Source organism: Mycteria americana, chromosome 10, assembly GCF_035582795.1.
Source record: "Mycteria americana isolate JAX WOST 10 ecotype Jacksonville Zoo and Gardens chromosome 10, USCA_MyAme_1.0, whole genome shotgun sequence".
Taxonomy (NCBI): Eukaryota; Metazoa; Chordata; class Aves; order Ciconiiformes; family Ciconiidae; genus Mycteria; species Mycteria americana.
Genome location: NC_134374.1, coordinates 9,250,469 through 9,273,783, shown reverse-complemented (window position 1 = coordinate 9,273,783; position 23,315 = coordinate 9,250,469). Strand labels below are relative to the sequence as shown.

The 23,315-nt window shown below is 41.6% G+C and overlaps 1 protein-coding gene across 4 annotated transcripts in view; it reads right to left on the bottom strand.

The window, feature by feature from the left end:
- The window catches only part of PAK3 (p21 (RAC1) activated kinase 3), a 106,471-nt gene that overhangs the window by 24,998 nt on the left and 58,158 nt on the right, over positions 1 to 23,315 (bottom strand). For all 4 annotated transcript variants that reach the window (XM_075512774.1, XM_075512775.1, XM_075512772.1 and 1 more), the window contains 6 exons: positions 21,260 to 21,456; positions 14,751 to 14,851; positions 9,794 to 9,947; positions 8,011 to 8,048; positions 5,282 to 5,413; positions 4,138 to 4,300 (listed from right to left, as the gene is read on the bottom strand). In XM_075512774.1, coding sequence (XP_075368889.1) covers positions 4,138 to 4,300; positions 5,282 to 5,413; positions 8,011 to 8,048; positions 9,794 to 9,947; positions 14,751 to 14,851; positions 21,260 to 21,434 — 763 coding nt within the window. In that variant the 5' untranslated portion in view covers positions 21,435 to 21,456. The remainder of the gene's footprint in view (positions 1 to 4,137; positions 4,301 to 5,281; positions 5,414 to 8,010; positions 8,049 to 9,793; positions 9,948 to 14,750; positions 14,852 to 21,259; positions 21,457 to 23,315) is intronic.

Genomic DNA, 23,315 nt, shown 5'->3' with positions numbered 1-23,315 from the left:
AAAATACAAACAAGGAAGCCTAAGGTGATGGCTCAATGCAAAAGACTTCTAAAGATTTAACTTGGAATGTACATCACTGAAATATTTTAAAGAAGATTAGTTCAGGAGGAAAGACTTCCAGTGTTTTGCAGCATATTTTGTTTGACTAATCTGGCAATATTCCTATATCACAAATACAAACACATCCTTATTTATTCACCTGTGCATCCAAAACAAAACTAGGTGATGCACCATTCACGCTAAGTAGTAACAAACACCTCTCTCCCCTCTCCAGGCCATTTCTCTGGAGCAGAGGGCTTTAGCATCCAAATGGGCATCTGACTGGATGCCTAGCCAGGAATCCTGCCTGCCAGCACAGCAAGAAGATGGGTCGTCAACACCATCTGGTACACTCCCGGCTAAAACAATTTTGCTGGCCTTGGCAAGATCACTAATGGGAGCTGCAGGAGAAGAGGTTTCCTTTGCCCCGCGGTGCTCGCTCCCCTCACCCAGTGCCCGCTGCTGACGGCGGTGTGAGCGCCTGCCTGCTGGCTGAGGATGCCACACAGTCCTGAGCAGCCTGAAGTGGCCCTGCCCTGCTGTGCCAGCCTGACAGAGTTAGAGTAACTGGATTGCCTGGAGCCCGAGCCGAGGACGTAATGCTTGCAGGACCTGGTTAACTTTTTGTAGTTTCACAGAATCACAGAATCGTATAGGTCGGAAAAGAGCTTTAAGATCATTAAGTCCAACCATAAACCTAACACTGCCAAGTCCACCACTACACCATGTCCCTAAGCACCTCATCCAAATGCCTTTTAAATACCTCCAGGGATGGCGACTCCACCACTTCCCTGGGCAGCCTGTTCCAATGCTGGACAACCCTTTCAGTGAAGTAAAATTTCCTAATACCCAGTCTAAACCTCCCCTGGTGCAACTTGAGGCCATTTCCTCTCATCCTATCACTTGTTACCTGGGAGAAGAGACCGACCCCACCTCTCTACAGCCTCCTTTCAGGCAGTTGTAGAGAGCGATGAGGTCTCCCCTCAGCCTCCTTTTCTCCAGGCTAAACAACCCCAGTTCCCTCAGCCGCTCCCCATCAGCCTTGTGCTCCAGACCCTTCACCAGCTTCGTTGCCCTTCTCTGGACACGCTCCAGCCCCTCAATGTCTCTCTTGTCGTGAGGGGCCCAAAACTGAACACAGTATTCGAGGCGCGGCCTACATTTCATCTCACTGAAACGTATAACGTAAGACAAAGCTTTTGTTCTGCTGCTTTCTCCACTATTCTCTCTGTCTCCACTACAAAATAACTCTTCAGTCAAGAAGAATATGACCAGCGGACTCTGGCACTCCCTTTTAACTGGCTGGAAGGGATGCGAGATGAGAAAGCATGCCCTCCCGCTCACACTGCTGAGCTTAACCATCCCCCAGACAGGGATCCCCCCATCAGACACTGCAGTACTGAACCAAACTGCCATAATCCTGTGCTGGGCTGGACAACAGGAAAAACACTGTGTTGTCGGTGTCTGGCTAGGTGCTATTTTCAGCTGGTTAATGGAACTGTGTATCTGTCAGAACAGATATCAGAAGTTCATGGAAGTTCACGTTAGAAAAGAATAAAGAAAAAGACTGCAGAACAAATATTTTGAAAAAGAAGTTTCCCAATTTGCCACTGATTTTTCAGTTGATATTTCTGGTGTTTTTCCTCAAAACTTGAGTAGCTGCTTTCACAAGTTAGCTGTTTGTGGCTGGTTTCCTGTGCTTAAGCCAATGCGTGTCAAATATGACAGCACTAAAATCAACAAAGTGTCTGGTACCCGGCTTCAGTTCAGAGAAGCACTCCCTACTCTGGACAAAAGATAAACATAACAGCTATTTTGATGTCTTTAAGCACTTTCCTTTATCAAGTCCTAAATTAAGTGGATAAGAAAACAGAATTGGGCCACTTCTGTTTTATAATTAGAGTGGAACATATTCATGATTTCATTACAGACAGAATTTTGTTTGATCTTATCTCAATATTACAGGCTTTACTCCCTAGTAAAACTTGTAATGAAAATGGCTCTAAAAAAACCCAAGTTATTTCAAACAGAAAAGAATTACGAAAGCAATTTAAGATAAAGTAAGGCAGGGGACTTCTTAAAAGTAGCATAAAATCAATTGTGTCAGAAGTATGCAAGGTGAAGAAGTCGTATGAGTTAAAACAAAACAAACCAGACAAAAATCCACCACCACATATGCTTAAATATAATTAGCCCAGGACTATAACAAAAAAGCATCACCCCCATTTTCAGATAGCTTCATGAAAGCACAAAAAGATTTTCATTGTCCACATCACAATTTGCCCAAGGCAGACCTTCAGACCTTGCTCACTTGGTATCAAATTCTTAAGAAAGAAAAAGCATGAAAGCATGTAATATTTCAAAGGTATAACCCACAATAACTCAAGGGCTCAGTCCTAATCTGGCATACACAGAAGCTTGAATAAACGATATGCATACTTACGTTCACGTATGCAGGGTGCAGTATGCAGATCTCACAGTGGAAACCTGCCTCAAACATTTAACCTCAGTTGAAGAAGCTATAATTCCTCCCTTTATAAACTGACATACCTGCAGGTAACTATCTGCTCTGGAATTCATTTCATTGTGCCCTCAGCTAAAGCTATTGAACTTATCCCTTGGATACTCCCTAATGGCACTGAGATTCAGTTCTTTATAGTCCTGTCAACCTGCTAAGGGTGCAGAAAACTCTACGCAAGCAGCTGAAATCTCACAGCTAAGGAAGGCTTCAGCCTCTGCAGTCACACCAGCCATCAGCAGCAGGGCAGGTATGCCGAAAGGTTGCTACAGCACAAGAACGAGCATTGACAACCACTGTGAAGAAGCCACGGCCAGACTGCACCCCTTTACAAGCAGCTGCCCCCATTAAAGACAGAATATTACTGGCTTTGAGATCAAATACAAGGAGGTGTAGATCAATCCACTTTTTGTCCTAAGACAGAGGACAATGGTAGACACAGAGTAAACTGGGCTATGTTATGAACCCAACAATGTATTATCCGAGAACATAGCACTGGCAGCTATTACACGCAAGAAGGAGATTAAATTGGTTGTACTGCAGAATCACAAAGGGCTTGATGTGTTTTCCTAGAGTATGATCTGCGTAGGGGTTTGGGGCCAATGGTTAGGATTCTAATAGTATTAACTGGCTAGCAATTAGCTATGACAAAGTGCCATGTATCTGAGGAACATACAGTGGATGTGCTGGAGGCTGGCTCCTGAGAAATGCTTGCAGTGCAGTTTTACCTGATCACGCCACATAGATGTGTCTCTTTGATACATCTTTATAAGCATAAAGCTAAGAAATAAAATCAGGACTGTTATAAAAGTATTTTTGTTCTTTTGGGGCACATTGAAAACACCTCTTCCTCTCTATCCATAGTGTCAAGTGATGTTCTTTCAAAGGAGTTCTCTCTGACAAAAGCATAGAATTCTTAATAAAAATGAACTCTGATATATTAGTAGAAGTAGTAGTAGTAACAACAATCATAAAAACGATACCAACAGAATATCTGGGGCAGGAGAGCTCCTTGAGGCTGAAGGAAACAGCTTAGTGCTGTAGTTGTCTACTGGTAAAAACAAACAAACAAACAAACAAACCAACCCCAAAAAAAACACCAAAACCAAAACCACACAAACTAAACCTCCAGACCAAAAACAAAACAACAACCAACACAAAAAAACACCCCAAAACCCAACATATTTCTGCAAAGTATTTTGGCTCCAAAGACTGGTGAGAACTCTTTAGACTCCTGACAATTTAGAAACCCAAATATTCTGTTCAGTTTGGCCATTAGCACACAGGAGTTCACTAGGTCATTCACTAGGTCACAGCCTTCTGCTCAACCAGAAACAATCTCTGCTTTTGCCTTTAGCATAGTAGGAAGCTCAGGCAAACCCAACCCAGTCACAGCTGCCCTCAGAGGCAGAAGGAATACCCAGAGTGCTCTCTCACTTCCTCTAAGCACAGTAACAATTTGTGTAGGGAGTTGTAAGTGACTCTGTCACACTAAACTGAGGATGAACATTTGGTACATATAATCCTGAAACATGCATACAGTACACTGCTTTACCAGAGAAGAAATACAGACTACATACTCAGTTTCTCTAGGATCTCCTCATCTGTCATCTTGGATTTTTTTCGCTGCCGGTCTGTGTTTCTGTACAAAGTGTTTGTGTTTGAGTTTTCAGGTTGGGGAGTGGTGGCTTCTTTAGCTGGTGCTGGTGCAGCGGCAGGTTCAATTACAGAGCGTGTGTAGATCTGTGACAAGAAATTAATTAGTGTCAGAAAGGTGGCTTGCAGAGATGCCCCTGAGATCATATTTCAAATGCAAACCCTTAGAAAGATGCTGTCTGCCACATCCAGGGCTCTTAAAATGCTTGGTTTTGCTGTCCACTTCTTAAATTGAACGGGCAAAAATGAAAGGCTAGTTTTACACAAGTTCATGGCCAGCTTCCTTTTCAATTTTCATTGATTTTCTGAAAGATGGCCGAAACAATGAATTTACTGTGTTGCAAAGATACAGAAATAGATCTGTCCAGAGCCCCAGAGCCTCGTTCCTTGATGCTCGTGTGTTTTCATGGTTAACAAAATGACTCTTTAGTTGGTATGTAAGTGTCTGAATAGAAGCAGGGAGCATTTCCCTTTTCTGATCGTAACTGTTGAACTAATTTCTCATCAGTATTTCAAGCTTTAGGGAATGGCCATTAGGAACTGCATTCTAGTCCTTCAGAGACCTTCCTTCTCTTTACAATGCACAGCTGTGTAGGATTCTTCTCACCAAACTTCAGTCATGTAAAAGTTAAGGGTGTAGTCTAAGCTGTTCATTTAGCTACTTTATATAAGTCTGTGGAGAGGGACAGGTACCTCCAGGGGACAGTTCCTCCTATGTATCCTGCAAGGGTGTGAACTGCGTCTGATGACCACTCTCTCCACTGGTGACAGAGAGCCTACACAGATACTTTGGACAAAGTTGCTCACTTTTACACCGGTAGCCTTAAAAGACAATGCTGCCTCTTATCTGATACCAAGATAAATTCACGGACCCTATCAGAATCGCAGGAAACTCATGACTAAATGTGAAAGTTCAAACCAGATTTTCCTGGTGTCAGTGGCTTGGGTGAAGCACTATGTCATGGTAGGACTCCAGCCCTCAAGAGTCTTCGTCTGCAAGTGCTGTCTGATCAGAAACACGCAGCTCTGAATTACACCAAATACAGTGCTAACAAAGCTGGGACTTACTGATTTTGTATGTTCAGGCCGTGGTGCGATAACAGGTGGAGGTTCATTGTCATCTTCCTCTTCTTCATCATCTTCATCCTCTTCTTCAGAAACGGAGGGAGCTAGCGGGGGTTCTGATGCTGTTTTTGTGCTCTGTGGACAGACAGTAACATGAGTGACAGTCACCATTTTGGCACTTGGGATGTTGAAAATTACACACAACTTCAGTCTGCTTAAACATCAGACACCAATCCAGACATGCCTACAGTCCTGCAGGCATCAGTTCTAAGTTACACACGACACAATACAATTTAAAGGTTACAGATTACCATGCCGTTTTGTTAATTTGTCTTGGTGGTTTTAATTTTTGCTGAAAACAACTAAATCATTCCCATGCTTAGTCCAAGTTAATTTCACAAAATGTAATGCTTGAATATATCACTAGAAATCACATCTAGTTACTGGTTAATTGCTTTGGCATTGTGTCTACAGAAATGGTAACAGTTAATTAAGCTAACGTGTCTACTGGCTAGGTTAATTAACACACTTCAAAGTGCAAAGCCTCCTTCGTCATCTTGCTGGGAATTTGGTTTTGGAGAGAAAGGCTGTTTGTTTCTTTACTATTTTACGTGTGGGGTAATCATACTGCCTGCTTCCACAGTGCTGAATTTTTCTGCTTAGTAGCTCCTTTTTCAGCACCATCCTCCTCTTTACCTGACCATAAGTTAACACATCGATCTTTCCACTGTTGTCCTGTTTCTTATGGCAACAGTAACTCAGAGCGAACCCAGCCCTCTCCGAGCGAATGCATCCTGCCGACCTGCCCGGGGCTGCCAGGCAGGCATCCCGACTGCTCCCCCAGGCTGCCCTTACAGGCAGCAGGAATAAAAGCCACTGCCAGGGTGCAGTCAACCTTCAGGCAGAGGCTCCAAACATGGGGCAGGCAAGGGAAGTCTGGCTGATCAGCTGTCTACATGTAAATGGAAGCCTACAGTGCAGATATTTAAAGTTAGGTGAGTTGAAACCTGCCCACCAGTCCCAGCTGCTACTTGGAGGCAGGGGGTTATATCACCTCGTCACAAATCTCCTGGTGAAACAAAAAACCTGAAAAGGGGCCTTGTTAAGTGTTTACCAACTGCTTTGAAGCTGCCTACAACAGGCCACTTAGAGAACTGAAGCAAATCAAAGGCACTACCTACATATTCACATCTCATTTGCGTTATCTTTAAAATGGTATCAATTTGGTCCAGTATAAATACCAGTAAGGGATGGCCTGCAGGAAACAGGGAGACCTAATCTTCATGCCTGTGTTTTACTGGATAGATGGCTGTATCGCTGCCCTGAGTCATCTGTACTTGAACACACTGTCATATAGATACACACACACACAGAGTATTGTATTTTCTGTGGGACTCAGTTCCATTACCCAACTTTTAAAGGTAAATGGTGAAATAGGCTACTAATCTGGCCAAAGTAGGGAATAATACGTCAGACATTCTAAACACCAGTTTAAGGGCCAACTCTGTCAAGCAAGGGTTGCCCTAATGGGAAGGTGAATGTTACTTTGTCATACGTTAGATCGGTGTATAGCTTTCTATGCATCATTAGCACTTTGCTTACATGGGGATAGAAGATGATTAATGGAAAAATAAAGAATGGAATAATCACATTTCTGTTATGTCAAATTCTTATAACTATTTTTTCCACTGGGCTCCATGCTTGGTCTGACAGCACTAAATTGTGCAGCTAGAACATATACAATGTCATATTATTTAATGCCAGGCTCCCATTAAAGAGTTAAATGAAATTAAAGTAATTCCAATGACTGTTCGATCCTGTCAGAGTTGTTTTCCCTGTACTATAACATTCAACCAGCATCCTCTGAGTCGGTAGCTTTTGAAAGCTGACATCTTGACTGTCTCACCACTGTCTGTGTCTGCTAGAACGAAATACCACAGCATCTGCCAATGTCCATACCCACTGGAAAAGCTATTGGGAAGGCTTACTATGCTCTGGTGAACCCCAAACTTCCTTTTAAAAGTATGTTTTATTAAAGATAATGAAAGTGGCATCAACTGAAAATCTGAAGTGTGAATATTCAAAGATGATTTTCATTTCATTATACACACTCTCTGCTGTGTAATCACAAACCTAAAATTAAGTTGCTTAACACTTGAAAATAAAGGCCAAATCCCCATTCAGTCATTTGCTATTTAATGCACTAACATTAACACTAATAAATCTGGTCAATATTAACGTGGATGTCATGACTACATCTCTGGGATTGCTATGGCAATCCAGTATTAATTAAGAGTGGATGATTACTTAAAACTTTCTTCCAATGGTTCCAGTGAGTTACATATCAATTATAACCTTATTTATATTCAGCTACATATCCAGCTGTACTAAGGATAAATCATAAAATTTAATAGAAATGGATTCTAAGTTGTTAAAAGTAAATTAAAATGGGCTAATTAGACAGTACTGCATATTGTTGCGAATTATGGATTCCACCATAGTTAAGAACAGCAAGCAATCTTCTGTTTGCAAAACCAGACTTTCATCTCTTTAAAAGTTCTTCAACAGAAAACTAGAAAAGAGCCAGTGATCCCTTTTCTGCTGCTGCAAAGACACCAAAATGTACTTTCTTTCAGTCTACAAGGCTGGCACTCCATCACAAAAGGCAAAGCTCACAGCTTGCTCCACAATTCTTAAAGGCTATGAAAGTAAAAGGTTACTTTCACACTCACCGAAGGATGGGCTTCTATGTATCCATGGGCGCTTTTATCTGCAATGTGCAAGGGAAAATTAACCGATGCTGTTATGAAACTGCCTGTTGTGGGGAATCCCACAGAACAAGTAAATCCAAATAGATAGCATTTTTCTTTCACAACATCCCTGCGGTAGCAACAGTTATTTTACATAGCAAGCAAGATAACGGCATATTCTTTTTCTACAGTTTCTTGTGCCTATTTTTTGCCCTGTTTTGCCACTAAATAAAATAAATAGAAACTTGGTCAAGAACATGCAAATTGTTCTTTAACAGTCAATGCTTCTGTTCTGCCCAAGAGCTAAAGCAGCTTTTTTCTTTCTTTTTTTTTTTTTTTTTTTTTTTTAAAATAAATTGCATGCATTGATTCTCTTTATCTTGCTGAAAATGTTTCCCCAAAATCTCCCTTAGCCATGGCAGTTCTATTCTGACATAGCACAGTAACAGCTCCTGAGTTCAGGAGTATACACTAACTGTTTTGAATTTTGCATTTCATCACAAAAGTAATTGCTATTTTAGCAAACATTAAGTGTCAAGTTAGACAGTCAAATGTTTTAATTATGGAATTTAGAAAAAAAAAGATGCTTTCCCTCAAAAGAAGAGAAACGTTAGTAAATTTTGGAGATAACTGCACAGTTTTTAGAAGGACTTCTAAGAAGCTCTCCCAGCCTGCATTTTGGAAGTTTTATTGGTTGAACCAGCAAACTGAGGAAATTACAGACTCCACTGCCACAGACTATCATGTGCAGGGAACATGAACCACTGCAGGTTAAATTACAAATGCTGTCCACACCCTCTTGGATAGAGACACTCCCTTATTAGCTGAAGCTGATGACATGAGCTTTACCAAAGTAACAGTATCTTAATGGTATTTTTGTTTAAAATTCAACTCTGTTATTAAGGAATAGCAAAAGAACACATTAATACAAAAGCCAGATACACTGCACCTAGTAAAAACCTCTGCTTACTTGCTAGATGTGTCACCAGCCAGAGTTTGCCTAGCAAAAAGTAGAAAGAATGGGCCAAAGGAAAAAAAAATGTGAACTGCAGCACAGACTTGCTCTCTCATTTTTGCAACGCTACACTACAATTTTGCAGACTGTACGCAACCAAGGGAAAAAATGACACCCCTATCACGTTTGCAGGCTTTTGGATAGTAATGCCTAAATCATGAGGATCTTCCTGGAATGAGGATGCGACAGAGATTACTCTGGACACGGATGCCTTCCTTCTCATCCTCTGCGGCAACATTCCTTTTACATCACAGTAGTAGCTGTTGTAGGTTTGTTTGTTAATTTATGCATAGCAACCTCATCTTCTCCACAGCTAAAGCAAAAAAATCCTTGAAAATTCTCCTCTATCACAAAGTATCACAAAAAATCGTAACCTTTTGCTCAAGGGATCGAAGAGTAACTCATAAAATGCACGAAAAAAGTATACCCCGTACCCCGAACTGAACACTGTGAAGCAACAAGGATGAGAACAAACAGAAGTAAATATGACCTTTGGCCACTAATGCTTCTGACTAAAAATGGTAATGATTTTTCCATCTAGTATCTTATTTAGTTCTAAAAACAAGTGACAAAGAAAAGTCACAGTTTCAGTGACATTTAGGGGACAAAAGGAGAAATAGAATTCCTTTCAGGAGTATTCCACAAAGCGGAATTTTTTAAGGTTGCTTCTTGACCACTTGAATGTTGAACTTTGGTCTGACTCATTCTAGGGCCTGGCACTCCCTTTTTCACAGTGAGATGTTGACTTACCTCCCGACGTAAAGCTCATATATTTCTGGTTGTTAACTGTTTCTTTGGAATCATAAAATTTGAGAACATCTAGAACAGCTTGTGGGTTCTTCTTCTGCTCCAGTTTAGTTATGTTGGAGGTCTGTAGTAGCCTGGCCCACTGCTCTGGAATGCCCTGTAGATGTCAAGTGGAAAGAATGCTGATTTAGAATATTTAACAGCCACAGCCCTCACAGATCTTTACCAAGATCCCATGCTACCTGTAAGATTACTTTCAGAAATTTTGATTGACACCTTACAATTAAAATTAGTAGCTTATACATTAGATGCAATCATTCTCTTCTCTATCAAAATATAGAGCTAAAACCAGGATCCAACTTCAAAAAGAAAAGAAAGTTATGACTGTGATAGGAAAAAAAGTGCATGAAACTCATCTTTAAATCAACTCTTCTCTTCCATGGAATAATGATTAAAGGCTTAGCTTGTTTTCCTGGTGATTCAGTGCAGACATAACAAGACTATTCTATATTTGTGGACAACACAGTGTATTTTAGGAGCTTTACACTGGATTTTTAATGCTTAATAACGCAAACACATTTTGCTGAAATGATCACTGCTGTCTGATTAAAAGGTAAACCCCACCCTGATACAATTAATTTTTGGCATACCAGGGACCACTGTGGGGTTAAGAATCTGCATTTAAATTCTCAAAATCATAACACCGAGTTGTACCACTGCTGCTAAGGATGTCTCTTTTTTGAGCTCCTGTAGCTCTGTAGGTTCTCTATTGTAAATATACAGAAACCAGGGACTCAGAAAACAGGCTGAGAGTGCCAAAGCCTTGCATGAATTCTCGGACATCTTATGAGTGAGGGTGGCATTTGAAAATTGATCCAATCGCTGAAAGCCGCAGCTCTGCATTGAAATTATATTGATGAAAAATTGCTTTAAATATCCAGTATAATTTCCTAAATTTGAAAGCCTGTAATTTTCCCCATTTACTGCACAGCCAACATCTACCAGCGAATTGTAGGGCTTACGGAATGAAAAACTACACCTGAAGTACATTTAAACTTAGCCTTGGTGCCACCCCAATCTAGGTAAACACTTTAATACCGCTTCTTCCTAAGAAGTTCTCCACAAAACAATGTGTGACATGGGCCTCCAAAGTTTAGGATTAATGAAAAAAAAGTGGGATAAGCCAAGCAACAAATCTACTGCACACACATCAACCTGCTGCTGCAGTGCTATGACATCTCAAAGAAGCATTTTGATGCAAGATTCTTTTGGGCCTGTGACGCACCTCTGGGAGCTTCCCTGTGCACATCTGTGAGCCATAGAGATCTGGCTGTAATGGACGTAAATAAAGAAAGAAAAGAAAGTTAAAACAGAATGTGGGACAACTTAGAAGGTGGTAGGAGGAAACCAATGGGCCAAAATGGGGAAGTCCCATCTAAAATGGGAGTTACGAGGTAGATAGCAAATAGTTTAGGTGGTGGACAGGCTACAGGAAGGCAGGCTTAGGAAAACAGAAAAATCACAACTGTTCCAAAGTTTGGAAGCATCATTCCCCCTCCTCTCTTTTTTAAACCAGTTTTTCTCTCCCTCATAAAAATACATTACTGAGGATTAACGGCAAGTGACTGGAAAAATTACCTGCGATTTATTTTTTTAGTTAAAAAATAAAAATAATAGAGAAAGATCTGGGCTTTTTCTGTTTGTCTAGTTTTGAAAGCCAGGTTAGCATTTTTGAATGGCTCTACACAAGTTTTTTCCAATGGTTCTCCAGCCCCAAGATCACAATTGGCCGGTGCACGAGTCAACAAAGTGCAGTGGAGAAAGCAGCTGGTCAAATTCAGATTTCACACTGGGAGGTTGCATATTGTCATAATGCAAATAATCTATGTGTGTCAGACTGAAAATCAGGACAATTCTAAAGAAATGCTTGATTAGATTAATAACGTGCAACTTCTTTGGATCTATAGCCACAACTTTCTCCCACTTGCTAATGTCATAATCTTGAAACTTTAAAAGTTTGGTGCGTGACCACATTTTATTCTAGATTGGGGATCAGGAAACTGTTTCAAAAATGCATGCCTTACAAAACGCACTCCCCAAAGCCCTGCAAACCACACTTCTCCCTCCATTCAGAAAATGCAACTGTTTCTTCAAAATAAAGCAACATAAAGCTCTAGCAGCATGCTCCCGCCCAACAGTTTCCAAACAATTTCATTTTGAGCTTTAAAAGCCCTACTTCTTAGCAAATGTGGTTGCTCCAAGCACAGTGAAATGGAGATACAACATACGTTCATGAGCAACAACACAGCTTGGTGCTCAAGCCCGAAAGCCGAAACTCAGGAGCCCATGCAACTTTGATTGGAGATGCAACTAACAGCAATCAGGTAATGCAGCTGGGGGGTGACTGTTAGGTGTCAGAGAATGGCCCAATGCATTGCACATAACCAGTGGAGCAGACACTACTGGCATGACAACTGTCATAATTCGAAACAAAAAACCCCATATATTTGCACATTTATTGGACATTCCCATGGCACTTCCAAACTTTTCAGAGAGACAGACAGTGTGATCACTAGACAGTGGGAATATTTTTACATGATATGGCTAGTGGCAGTCCCTTCAGCAGGACATACTTACCACCTGACTACCCAGCTGATACACGGGTCGTATCCAGGTTGGGACAAATCAAACATGCCTAATGTCATGTGTAACGTAACACTTGCATCTGGGATTAGCTGGGAGCTGATAGCTAGTTCTTAATGGTGCAAAAATCCCCTTGCTTTGACTGACATTTCACTCCACTAAGGACTGCAGCGTTAAGTCCTGTGCTGGCAAGCTGCACGGGGGAAGTCACCTGTCCCTCTGCTTTGTTTTGAATTGGGTAGAGCCTTCTCTAACTGGAGCGCTGCACTTCCATGCTTTAGGAACAAGTATTTTTGTAGAAATATTGTGTAATTGTAAAACAGCAGCCATCTAATGTCCACTGTTTTGAAAGGGAAAAAGATATTAAAAAGAAATTGTGCTACAGCAATAGAGCTGGACATATTTAGCCATGTACAATCGCTTTGTTCTATAAAAGGCCAGGACCTGTGCTGGTAGCATCTGACACCAAATTACAAAAAAAAAAAAAAAAAAAAAATCTCTGATGCTAGAGGCTGTTTTGACACACCGGATGAAAATAATAACATTCAAACTGATCCAAACCATGATCTCTGAAGTACTGATAGAGAGTGCTTGTGCTCAGAACTGAAGTGTGTTAACCTCGACGTCCCTCCTTTTTGTTCCAGCTGGCAGGGACGCGAAACTAACTGGGATCCTCACCACCAGTCAGTCTACGAGAACACGATTGTGACCCATCGCGTTTGCATAGAGCCAGAAGGAAAAAGTCTGAAGCACAGGGTAGAAATAAAGGCAGAAGGCTGAAAGGAAGAACAAATATAGAATAAGAACAGCTGAACATTCAGTAGGGAGAGCAGTGAAACAAGGAAGGAAGGAAGGAAAGAAAGGAAAGAAAGGAAAGATAGACAGGAAGAAGGGATGCAAACACAAAAGGGAGAAAACAAAAGCAGAAAGTAACAGAATATATAATACGATACCAAGATAAAGAGAATGGCCCTGAAGATTAATCTGAACAATAAAGTGGCTACAGGGAGAGACAGAGAGGGGGGAAAAAAAAAAAAAGGAGGAAAACCAAGACAGATAGCAGGGAAAACACAATTTTAAAAGCTTTATGCTAAGTTTCTGATCAAAAATGACCACATCTGGGCTTTTTAAATGAGCATTTAATCAAGCCCTAGGGTTTGGCACAGAAGAAATTTTGAAGTAAGATAAGTGCCATCTATTTTAAAAAGGCTAATTAACTAGTCCACATAGTTTAAATGTAGCTGTATTTCCTAATTACTAAGGATAATTCAATTCACTACTCCTTTGAAGACATGCTGTCATTAAATGTGTCTTTTTTGTCTTCTATTGTTATTGTTGTTATTACTATTGCTACTGTAGCATACAGAAAGTTTCCAGCTTTCTGAAATGTTTTTGAGAAACAAAAGTAGCAATGAAAGTAAAAAATGATGAAGAAATCACATTTGGGGCTCAGATTCTGAAAACTAACCATCCTTTGTCCAGGCAAATGATTTGTCCCATCCTGTTTGGTGTATGCAGCCAGTCAGCACTAGCACACTTTACAGTTTGACACACGGTGATAACACAGTCTGACCACTTAGCTCACAGGGTACTACTGATGGTACGGAGAGTTGCTAATGTTTCCTCTCACCTCCACAGTTCAACCAAACGTAAGCTTACTGCCATCTTAGCTTTAAGGATTAATAGTTTCAGCACCTAACTAGTAGTCTGAGAGAAAATGCTCTGAAGCCCCCTGCAGACTTCAAGGAGCTTCTATCAGACTCATTTTCCCCAACACTTCATCGTGATATAAGTAGAAAAAGCTGACAGCTATTTTATTAATACATAAAGGCTACAAATGTGTCTGATCACCTAGTCCATGGACATATTTTGAAGGCTATTAAATTCAAATGAATGGACTTCCACAATGCTGCCACTTTCTGGGCGTCTCCAAGGGCTGTCTGCAGAGCAGCTGGTCTTTGCACTTTGGGGCTGATTGTCTACAGCAAGACATACACTAAGCACATGTGTGGGGGGTTTTTATGCTTTTCCAAAGACGCTGAATAACCAACCCCTGTAGCAGCTTGTGGGACGATAAAAGCATACACCTACATTCTTCCTAGTTTTCATTTTCCACAGACACTCTGCTGACAATCCTTGGAGAAAAAAAAAAGCAGCCTGAACCAGAAGTAAAACATTCCAAATCTTAAGCCCAACAAATAAAAGTCTCTTTCTTCACAGCCTAGCTGCTGTCATCTGACGTTTCTGGCAACAGGAGGTTATTTTACCATCAAGAAACTAGAAGCTCTGGTAAGCATGCAATACAGTGGTTACTTACTGTGAATTCTCCAGTGACGGCATCAAATCCCACATGAATGGTATGTTCAAAGTCTGAAGGAAGAGAGATCTCAGGACGTTCTTTCTCTTTCTTCTTGTTGGCTAGAGGCAAAACATTAACACGCACTTTATTTTCTGCACAGCTTTTCATTCAAAAATTTTCACAATCAAGTGTGCTCAAAATAGTATTTTAAAAGTGGAAAACAAATCAATAAATGTCCATCTTACTTGACAAATAGACCCAGGCTAATACAACACCAGCCTAACTGTCAACGCCTGTTTGGGAAGGTCTAGAAGGTGTTATTTAATTTTAGTTTTTTTCCAGTCAGTGTCACAGCTGCCAATGCAAGCTGTTCATGAAGTAGCCTTCTTAGGCTATCTCTAACCAGTATGATTTCTATTATCAGTTCTTTTTTTCATCAAGTTTTCATATCTAGCAACTAACTCCTGTCTGACTTTGCTCTGTGGGTTCCTGCAGAAGTAAAGCACCCAGGATATGCACGTGCATGTGTGCCTTTTCTCCAACATGCTTTGAACCTGTTGTCAAACTCAGCCAAGCAGAGAAGAGAGGGGGTTTTTGTTTGTTTGTTTGTTGTAATTTTGTTTTTTAAAGATAACCAGGTTCCTACAAGTTCTCTAAAAATAGGCAGTTCAGGAGAAGACAAAGATCCTATTCCTACCTCCTCTCCGAGTTAAAGGCTGAAGCAACAGCTCTATATTAGAAACCACGGAATCTGCACAGCAACAAGATCCCATAAATGCCATTGGAAGAGTTTCATTTGAGCTCTCAATTAACTAATACATATAACCATAAAACCCAGGCTTTATTAGTCTCCAGGAATTCCTTGTTTTTAAATCACTCCACTAGTATTCAGAGTGTGGAGTATCTTACTGAACGAGAGAGACTTGGAAGTCAGTCAATCTGCATATGTTTCTCATCTCCCTCCTATTTTAACACCTTTTGAAAGTAACATCCCTTGTGGCCATCCATCTCCTGTGCTTTTTACTATTGACAAATCTCACTTCAGCTCAGTTTTATTGACCCTGATAAAGAACGAGTGGAATAAAGGCTGAGAGAAGCTGCCTTCACCCTGATGCATCAAGAATCCATGTTCAACAGAGATTTCTCTGAAAAATGGTGACAATAATGCCCGTTCTGGACAACTCCCAAACATCCAGATAACACAGCATAAACACACGTTCAAACATCTATCCTGCTGGCAGGTACCTGAAATATTTGGCTTCCCTGGAGAACCAGCATGCTCCAAGACTAACTACCACGTGGTTGAATAATACAGTACAGAGCTATCTGTACGATCTTCTCTAGTGCCAGTGGTGTACCTGTAACAGCCAAGAGGGGAGCTGCCACTCTACCAAATACATTTGTCATTTCAGTGGAAAAATTACACGTTAATGATTGGAACAGAACAACTATTACGGTGCCCGCTTGCAGTATGCGAGAGTTATTAACACAAACTCAGGAAATAAGACACACATAAAACGCTCACGTAGAATACAAAAAAGTCACACCATCTCACATCTTTAAAGAAAGCACTCTGCACCCCAGGATCCCACCTCTCCTCTGCTGCCCTTCTTATCAGTTTAATGCATGTCTGGTTTACATATCCTCATCGTGGTCCTGAGCAGGCTTGCTCTATAGATCTGATGTGACATGACTTCATGCTAACAGTTGTGAGAAACCCAGAGATATACGAGAGGTTTATACTGGGTCTATCACAATGAGACTCTATACCAGGATCTCCAAAGGCCGGTGTATCGCCATTTATTAATGATAGTATGAAAAATCAATACATGTGCCATAGTTACACCTCAGCAGGAGAGAAAGGAGCAGTTGTTAGGTCCTGTCTTTGCCTTCCATATTCCCTCAGTGCAGCACCACAAAATGAAGACAATTTTGTGTATGTCATATTTCAAAAGCAAGCGTCCCCTTCTACCAATATCAACCAGGATGGAGCTTTGCAAAATCTGTTTTCCGGCACATCAGTCTCCTAACATAAAGCACTACTATGCTCACGGACTTTTAATTAACACTTTTCTTCAGTGTTTGAGTATTATGTTTGCCAGCTTCATAAGTTTACCTAGGGGTCTCATCCAAAGGCTGAGCTCACTATGTATCAGCATCCCTCCCAGCCTGGCTCTGTCTTTGCTCACAGACAGTAGCTCCGCGAGGCCTCCTTTGCATATCTTTTTTTATTCTGCCTTACAGCCTCCTTTAGTTGGAAGATGCTCTGCTCTTCATAATTATAGTCTAGAGTATTTTGGATGTTTCTAATCTTTTCTCTGCATTGTTGCATTTATCCTCATTAAATAATTAATTGTCACCTTTTGTCTGTACTGCACACCCCTACACAATGTTAACTGGTGAATTATTTTCATTTAGCATTTAGTAAAGATGCCAGCAATATATCAAATACAAATGCAAAGGCCTTCCCCTTCTTTTATCTCTAAGAGGATGATATTTAATTTTCAGGATAGATGTTGCCAGTTACAAGATGTCATCTCCATTCAGCGTATATAACTTTGTATTGCAGATTAACAAAACTGGCTTCTCCTACCTCATCATTTGCAAACAAATGCAGTGAAAATTAGATTTAAAGGATCAACAAATTCAGTTCAAAGCAACAGTCAAATCTAGAAGCGAAATACGGCATTACGTTCCACCAAAAGCAGCACTTATCCATTCTAGGCCTCTCCTGCCGGGCGGAAGCGTTCCGGCTCATTCCTCAAGATTTGGCTCATTTGCTTCACACACCTCTGCCTACCAGATTGCAGATATAACACCTATGGTCCAAATGCTGATAAACTATAAATTAAATACAGAATTAAACATCTCCTTAGACATGTCCTTAAACATCTCCAAGACCCCTCCCCAGTCTAAAAACTTTGACACTTCTGTCTGTGCCCTGCAACTCAAATCACTTCTGTTTTAGATAAGCTAGCAAAATTATCTGAAAAGGCACGACTTCTTTGAAGCAATGACTGACTGGATTCAAGGGCTTTATACTGGACATTCCTATTGGATTTTCTTATAAATGCCCCTCACAATACACTCCTGCTGCAAAGCAGTTAGCCATGAGGGCCACCCGCACCACCTCAGCAACTATTACAGATTAAAAGAGAACAAGGAGAGAGTTTTCTGTCTTCCACAGTCTGCATCATCACCATCATTATTATGTTAAAAGAGCAAGTGTTTGGCAGAAAACCGTGACTCAGCTAAGCGGCAGCTTTTCTCCAGAGAGGGAGGAAGGGTTTAACCTCACGCGTACGCCCTCCTCTTTGCTCGCCTCCTCTTAATCTCGTTCTTTCCTCCATCCCCTGTCCCTTCCACTGTCACTCACGCTGTCCTCCCATCCTCCTTCCTGCCCTGCTCCTCCTGTCCCACCCCAGCAGCCTTATCCTTTTCTTTCTCCTCCATTAATCTTAACCCCACTGGGTTTTTCTCTTTCCCTCTTTTCTTGTTTTTCTGCACAGGAGGCAACCAGATGACTAAAGGTCAGACTCTGCTCCCATCTGCAGCTTAGTCTAAAGCAGCTTCGATGGAAGTGATATTATTCGCCCAGTAATCTTAACACGGATGTACCTCTTCAGCTGAAAGGGGCATCTGAGCTGTGGTGGGCCTGCTCCCCTCTCATTTCTTCAGTTTGAATGCTCTACAGCACCTTCATGGAGCCACCAGTTCACAGACAGTATTAATTTATTTCATAGCACAGCAATTACAGGTGGTTTAATGAAAGAAGAACAAGGCTGTATCAAACAACTGGAAGAACCCAAGTCATTTCTTTCTGCTCTCAGTTCTCCTGAGGTAACAGCACTATGCTGAAAGGAAACACTAATGCCATGAACTCCACCGTGGCTCCCATCACCATCATTACCTGCAAGGAAGGAAGGCCAATTTCACAGCTTCAGCACGGGCTATGGGGAAACAGGTTCAGCTCCTTGTTCCACACAGATTGCCCACATGACACTGGAAATGTATTGCAGTTGTCTGCCTTGGCTTCGTGCCCCCAGGAAATGGAGTACCTTACCCCAGAGACAGGGGCGAGAGGAGCTATACCACGGAACACAAGCAGGTCAGGTGCTATGGGAAGGAGCAGGACACTAATGCCTAAGGGGCTTGTTTCAATCGTAGAAGCACAGAGGGGCCCCGCAGAGTCATCAGCAGCTTGCCAAAACAAGGTTTTAAACACAGAAGTGCTCAAACCCTAACTGAAAACCCTACACTCCAGCAGGGGAGTGACTGTGAAAGATTCCTGGTCTCCGAGCACAGCGGTCCCCACACACACCATTGCCTTGGAGAGAACGCACCGCGGCATATCCATCCTCACATCCCTCCTGTCTGGTGAGCAAATGAATGACAACAAAGTTCCTGCAGGTTCAGGCAGAAACACCCTGCCACAGTGTTTTCTTCACGTTCTGCTTACTAGTACCAGTGGTGGACTATTAATATAAATTTGTGATGCTGCAAAGCACTGCACTAGATGAGAGCAGCCGTATTAATCACCTTCTGTTTTACAAGCAGGACTCTCAAAAATGTGTCACTGAGTCTGTGAAGCATGCACAGGCCAGCTGATACCCTGACCCACAAGCCAACCCCGAGATTAAACCACTTCAAGGGGCTTGGCCAGCCAAGCTAAACTTCCTCCATTTATTATTTCACCCAACAAAATTAAGCTATAAATCTTAGCTTACTATCCCTCACAGTCACATTTAAAATCATGATACTTGTATGTTTCTAAGACTGCTCTGACTGGTAGTTAATTACATCTATTTTTAATGTCACCGATCATTTCCAGGAGGGGTTGTTTCTGGATCTCCCCGTTTCTGCATGCATTTCACACAGCACCTCCTGCGTAAGAAATGTTCCCTCGGAGAGGGATAATACCATCCTGCTGGCAGTTAGGCAAGAAGTGACCCAAGTTCTTCCAGGAATTAAAAACAAGCCAGGAGAGATTTTAGCTTTGGCCTTTAAAAAGAATCAATTGAAAATTAACTTTGTTCCCAGAAGGGGACATTTTGGGAAGCACTCTGCAGAGTGAACCGGCCAGGTCTGCCTGAGGAATGGGCCCATCCAGTCACAGCCTTCACATGAGACGAGCCATCAGGACTGCCCCTGGCTGAGGGGAGGAATGGGGCTGAAATTGCGCCTTCGACTGCCTGTGAGGAGTTCTGAATGCCAGACCACCTCCGACTGCTCCACATGACCTGTGGAAGAGACTCGTGAACGGGGCAGCCGAGCAGCGCAGGTGAGCTGGAGCTCCGAGGGAATGACCGCAGTTCCATAGTTCTGAGCTCTCCTTGGAGGAACAGCGATGCACATAGAAGGCAGAATCCCTCTTGAAATCCAGCTGGATTTTGTGCTGCTGATCACGACCCCAGCATTTCAGCCAGTTTTCAGTCCACTTATCTAGACTGCACTTCATGAACTTGTCTGTGAGGATACTATGGGCGACTGTGTTGAACACCTTACCAAAGCAGAAATAACACCCACTGCTCTCCCTTCACCACCAAGCCAGTCATCTCACGGTAGAAGGCTGTCAGCATGGTTCAGCATGAATTCCCCTTCGTAAATCCGTGCTGACTATTCCTGACCACGTTCTTATCCCTCATTTGTGTGGAAATGCTTTCCAGGAGGATTTGCTCCACTAGCCTCCCAGGGACCAAGGTGAGGCTGACTGGCCCGTAGTTCCCCAGATCCTCCTTAAAGACAGAAGTGACATTTGCTTTTTTCCAGCCATCAGGAACACCCCCCAGTCACCATAACCTTTCAAAGATAATCAAGAGTGGCTTTGCAGTGACATCAGCCAGCTCCCTCAGCACTTGTGGGTGCAGCCCGTCAGTTCCCATGGCATTACAAAAAAAGAAGATCCCTTCCCTTAATTCTGTGAATACACTAACTCAAAACACATTCCTTTCTGCAAATGCTTTTCAAAGAATGCAACAGAAATGCTGTTTCCGGCATGTTTAAAAGACTCTCTTGCAGTAACCACACCTAGCAGGTTTTAAACCAAGCCATTCTGCATCCACTCTCACTACAAAAGCAACAAGCAAGAAGAGCCTTGCTCCTGTTCCTGGAATGTAAGTGCATTAAAAAAAAAACCAAAACCCAACCAACCCAGAAGTGTCAGGCATATTGCCTTCTCACTTCTGCAAATGTATTTTCAAAAGTACACAACCTCATCTCTGCTTTTACTGCAAATGCAAAGCAAAATCCAAAGGAAAGGATTCCCCAGCTTAACTATAAAGTTATTTTTAAAAGGCAAGTCACACAATGTGCACATCTCGCTGGCTTTTCAAAGACAAGAAAGTAACTGACTGAACACCTCCTCCTCCTTTGAAACATGTTACTAGAGTAATTGGAACAGAAGGCTTTGGAAGGACTTTACCATGTTCTGCAACTGAAACAGAAAGAAAACAGTGGCAGAAAGTAAACATGGCAACCAACAGAAAGCAAACACATGTAGCCACCCATTCACACTGCTGATACTTTACTTTTATCCCCTCCTCCTGGGAAGATGGAGCGAAGCCTGGCTTTCTTGTTCTTCTCCTCAGGGGCCATGGGGAGCGGTTTCGAACTGTGGTTTAGTGCCGAAGAATCACGATTGTTGCTGTTCATTCTCAACGGTGGGGCTGGAGGTTTCTCTTCAATATCCAGACTATCGGACATCTTCAGCAGCCCTCACAGCCTCCTGCAAAAGCAGAACAGAAAGCATGCCTGTCAAGTAAGGGTGCCAAGGCTGGTGTCCTGAGGAGGAAAGAGGGCAAGAAAAGCCTTCTGGTGGAATAAGGAAGCCTCTCTGTTAGAAGTTTGCTCTGAATAAGGTTACTGCTGGTTGCTATAAATAAATGCAGTGGCCAATTCCTAAAAATCACTCTATTACCATCAAAATAAAGCTTTTTTTTTTTTTCCCCTCTTAAAGGCTTTTTAAACTTTTATTTACAACTTTTTGCCTGCAGTTGTTCACAATCAAAATTTTCCTCTAAAACCAGACTTCCAAAGCAAAATTTAAATGGTTTAGTGAAACTACCTGGTATCGTAGTGAACCATTTTTATGATGTAAGAAACAAGGTGCATGTTGAGGGGATATGGATAGCAAGCATTAAGATCTCTGTTCCCTCCCTGCTCTGTGTTTGGAGAGGGTTTAGTCCTGGGAGTGTGGGGCTTCAAAAGGAATGATCTTCCCAAAGGAAATTCATTCAGAAGTACCAATTAAAAACTTTTTTGCACTTAAAAATTAGCAATACGTTTGCTTTAAAATCAATCAAAACCTAAGCAGGAAAATGGTCATATCCTGAAAACAATTCAAGTCTTCCTCTTTCTGTCCTGGTACCACGCACGTCTGTTACCACAGAGCTGTTTGTGGCACAGCTTTGATTAACGGCACCGTAAAGCCCCAAGTATGGTACATCAGGAGTGGACACATACAGTCTTTTGGATGACTGCTAAGAACAGGGGTACTGACCTAAGGAAAAAAATACCCAGAAATTGTTACAAAAATTCGTAAGTTGGGAAAGCACAGGGCAGGTAAGACTTTTCAAATTCCTAATATTTCTAGTGTTTATCTTAAATATTGAAATTCAAGTCTCAATTAAGCAGCTGGTTTAACGAGCAAGCAATGCTTGGTAAAATGAACTGTTTTAAGACCTTAAAATAGAGTACAATTTCAGACAGATCAGATGTGATGTGGGCTATACTACGTATTTTTAAAGGTTACAATTCTACAGGCACCTTGCCTTGCAACCCCTCCAAAATCGATGTGGCTCCTTTTATGGAAGGCATGTGCAGACCACTGTGCATGTGTTACGGATCTCTCCTTGTGCTGATTCACAGATAACAGAAGTTACTGCAGTCATCAGCTATGCTCTTATGTAAAATAAAGCAACTTATGTTTTTTCAGCTGTGGAAGTCATAGGTTTTTTCCCAGAAGTATCAGCCAAATACGGTGACTGTCACTTACACAAAGAGGTCCTGAAGCTCAACTGGTAACAGCATTGTTGCTTTCACTTTGGTCAGGTAAAGCTGCCATGTTTGAGGGTTTTCAGGGTTGTTTAGTTTGGTTTTGGTTTTGTTTCTTGTTTGTTTGGGTTTATTTGTTTTGGGTTTTGGGGGTTTTTTTTTTGTTTGTTTGTTTTTAAGAACCAAAGTTAACATTTTCAACAATTGCATTTATTTTGATATAGCTAGAGTTCTGCCAGGATTTCCAGCTTATATATTAATACAGGATAATCAAATCCACATTGCCTTAACTGACAATACCTTTCACATAAAAACTAAATGACCAACTGAAACATTTAGAGATGTTCACTCTAGACTGTTTTTCGTGACATGGCATTTTAGCCTTTGTTACCACTTTCAAATTACCACACATAAAACTATCACTTTTTTTTATTACTCAACTTACATTTTTTATTTAATTCTAAATGAGATCCCAAAATGCCAGATCTGAGATTCAAAGCATCTGCCCAGTGACAAGAACAATAAATGAAATACACCATCACATCTGTTTTGCACTGGTCCCTGGGTCCACAAAGTAGGGTTCCTGAACAT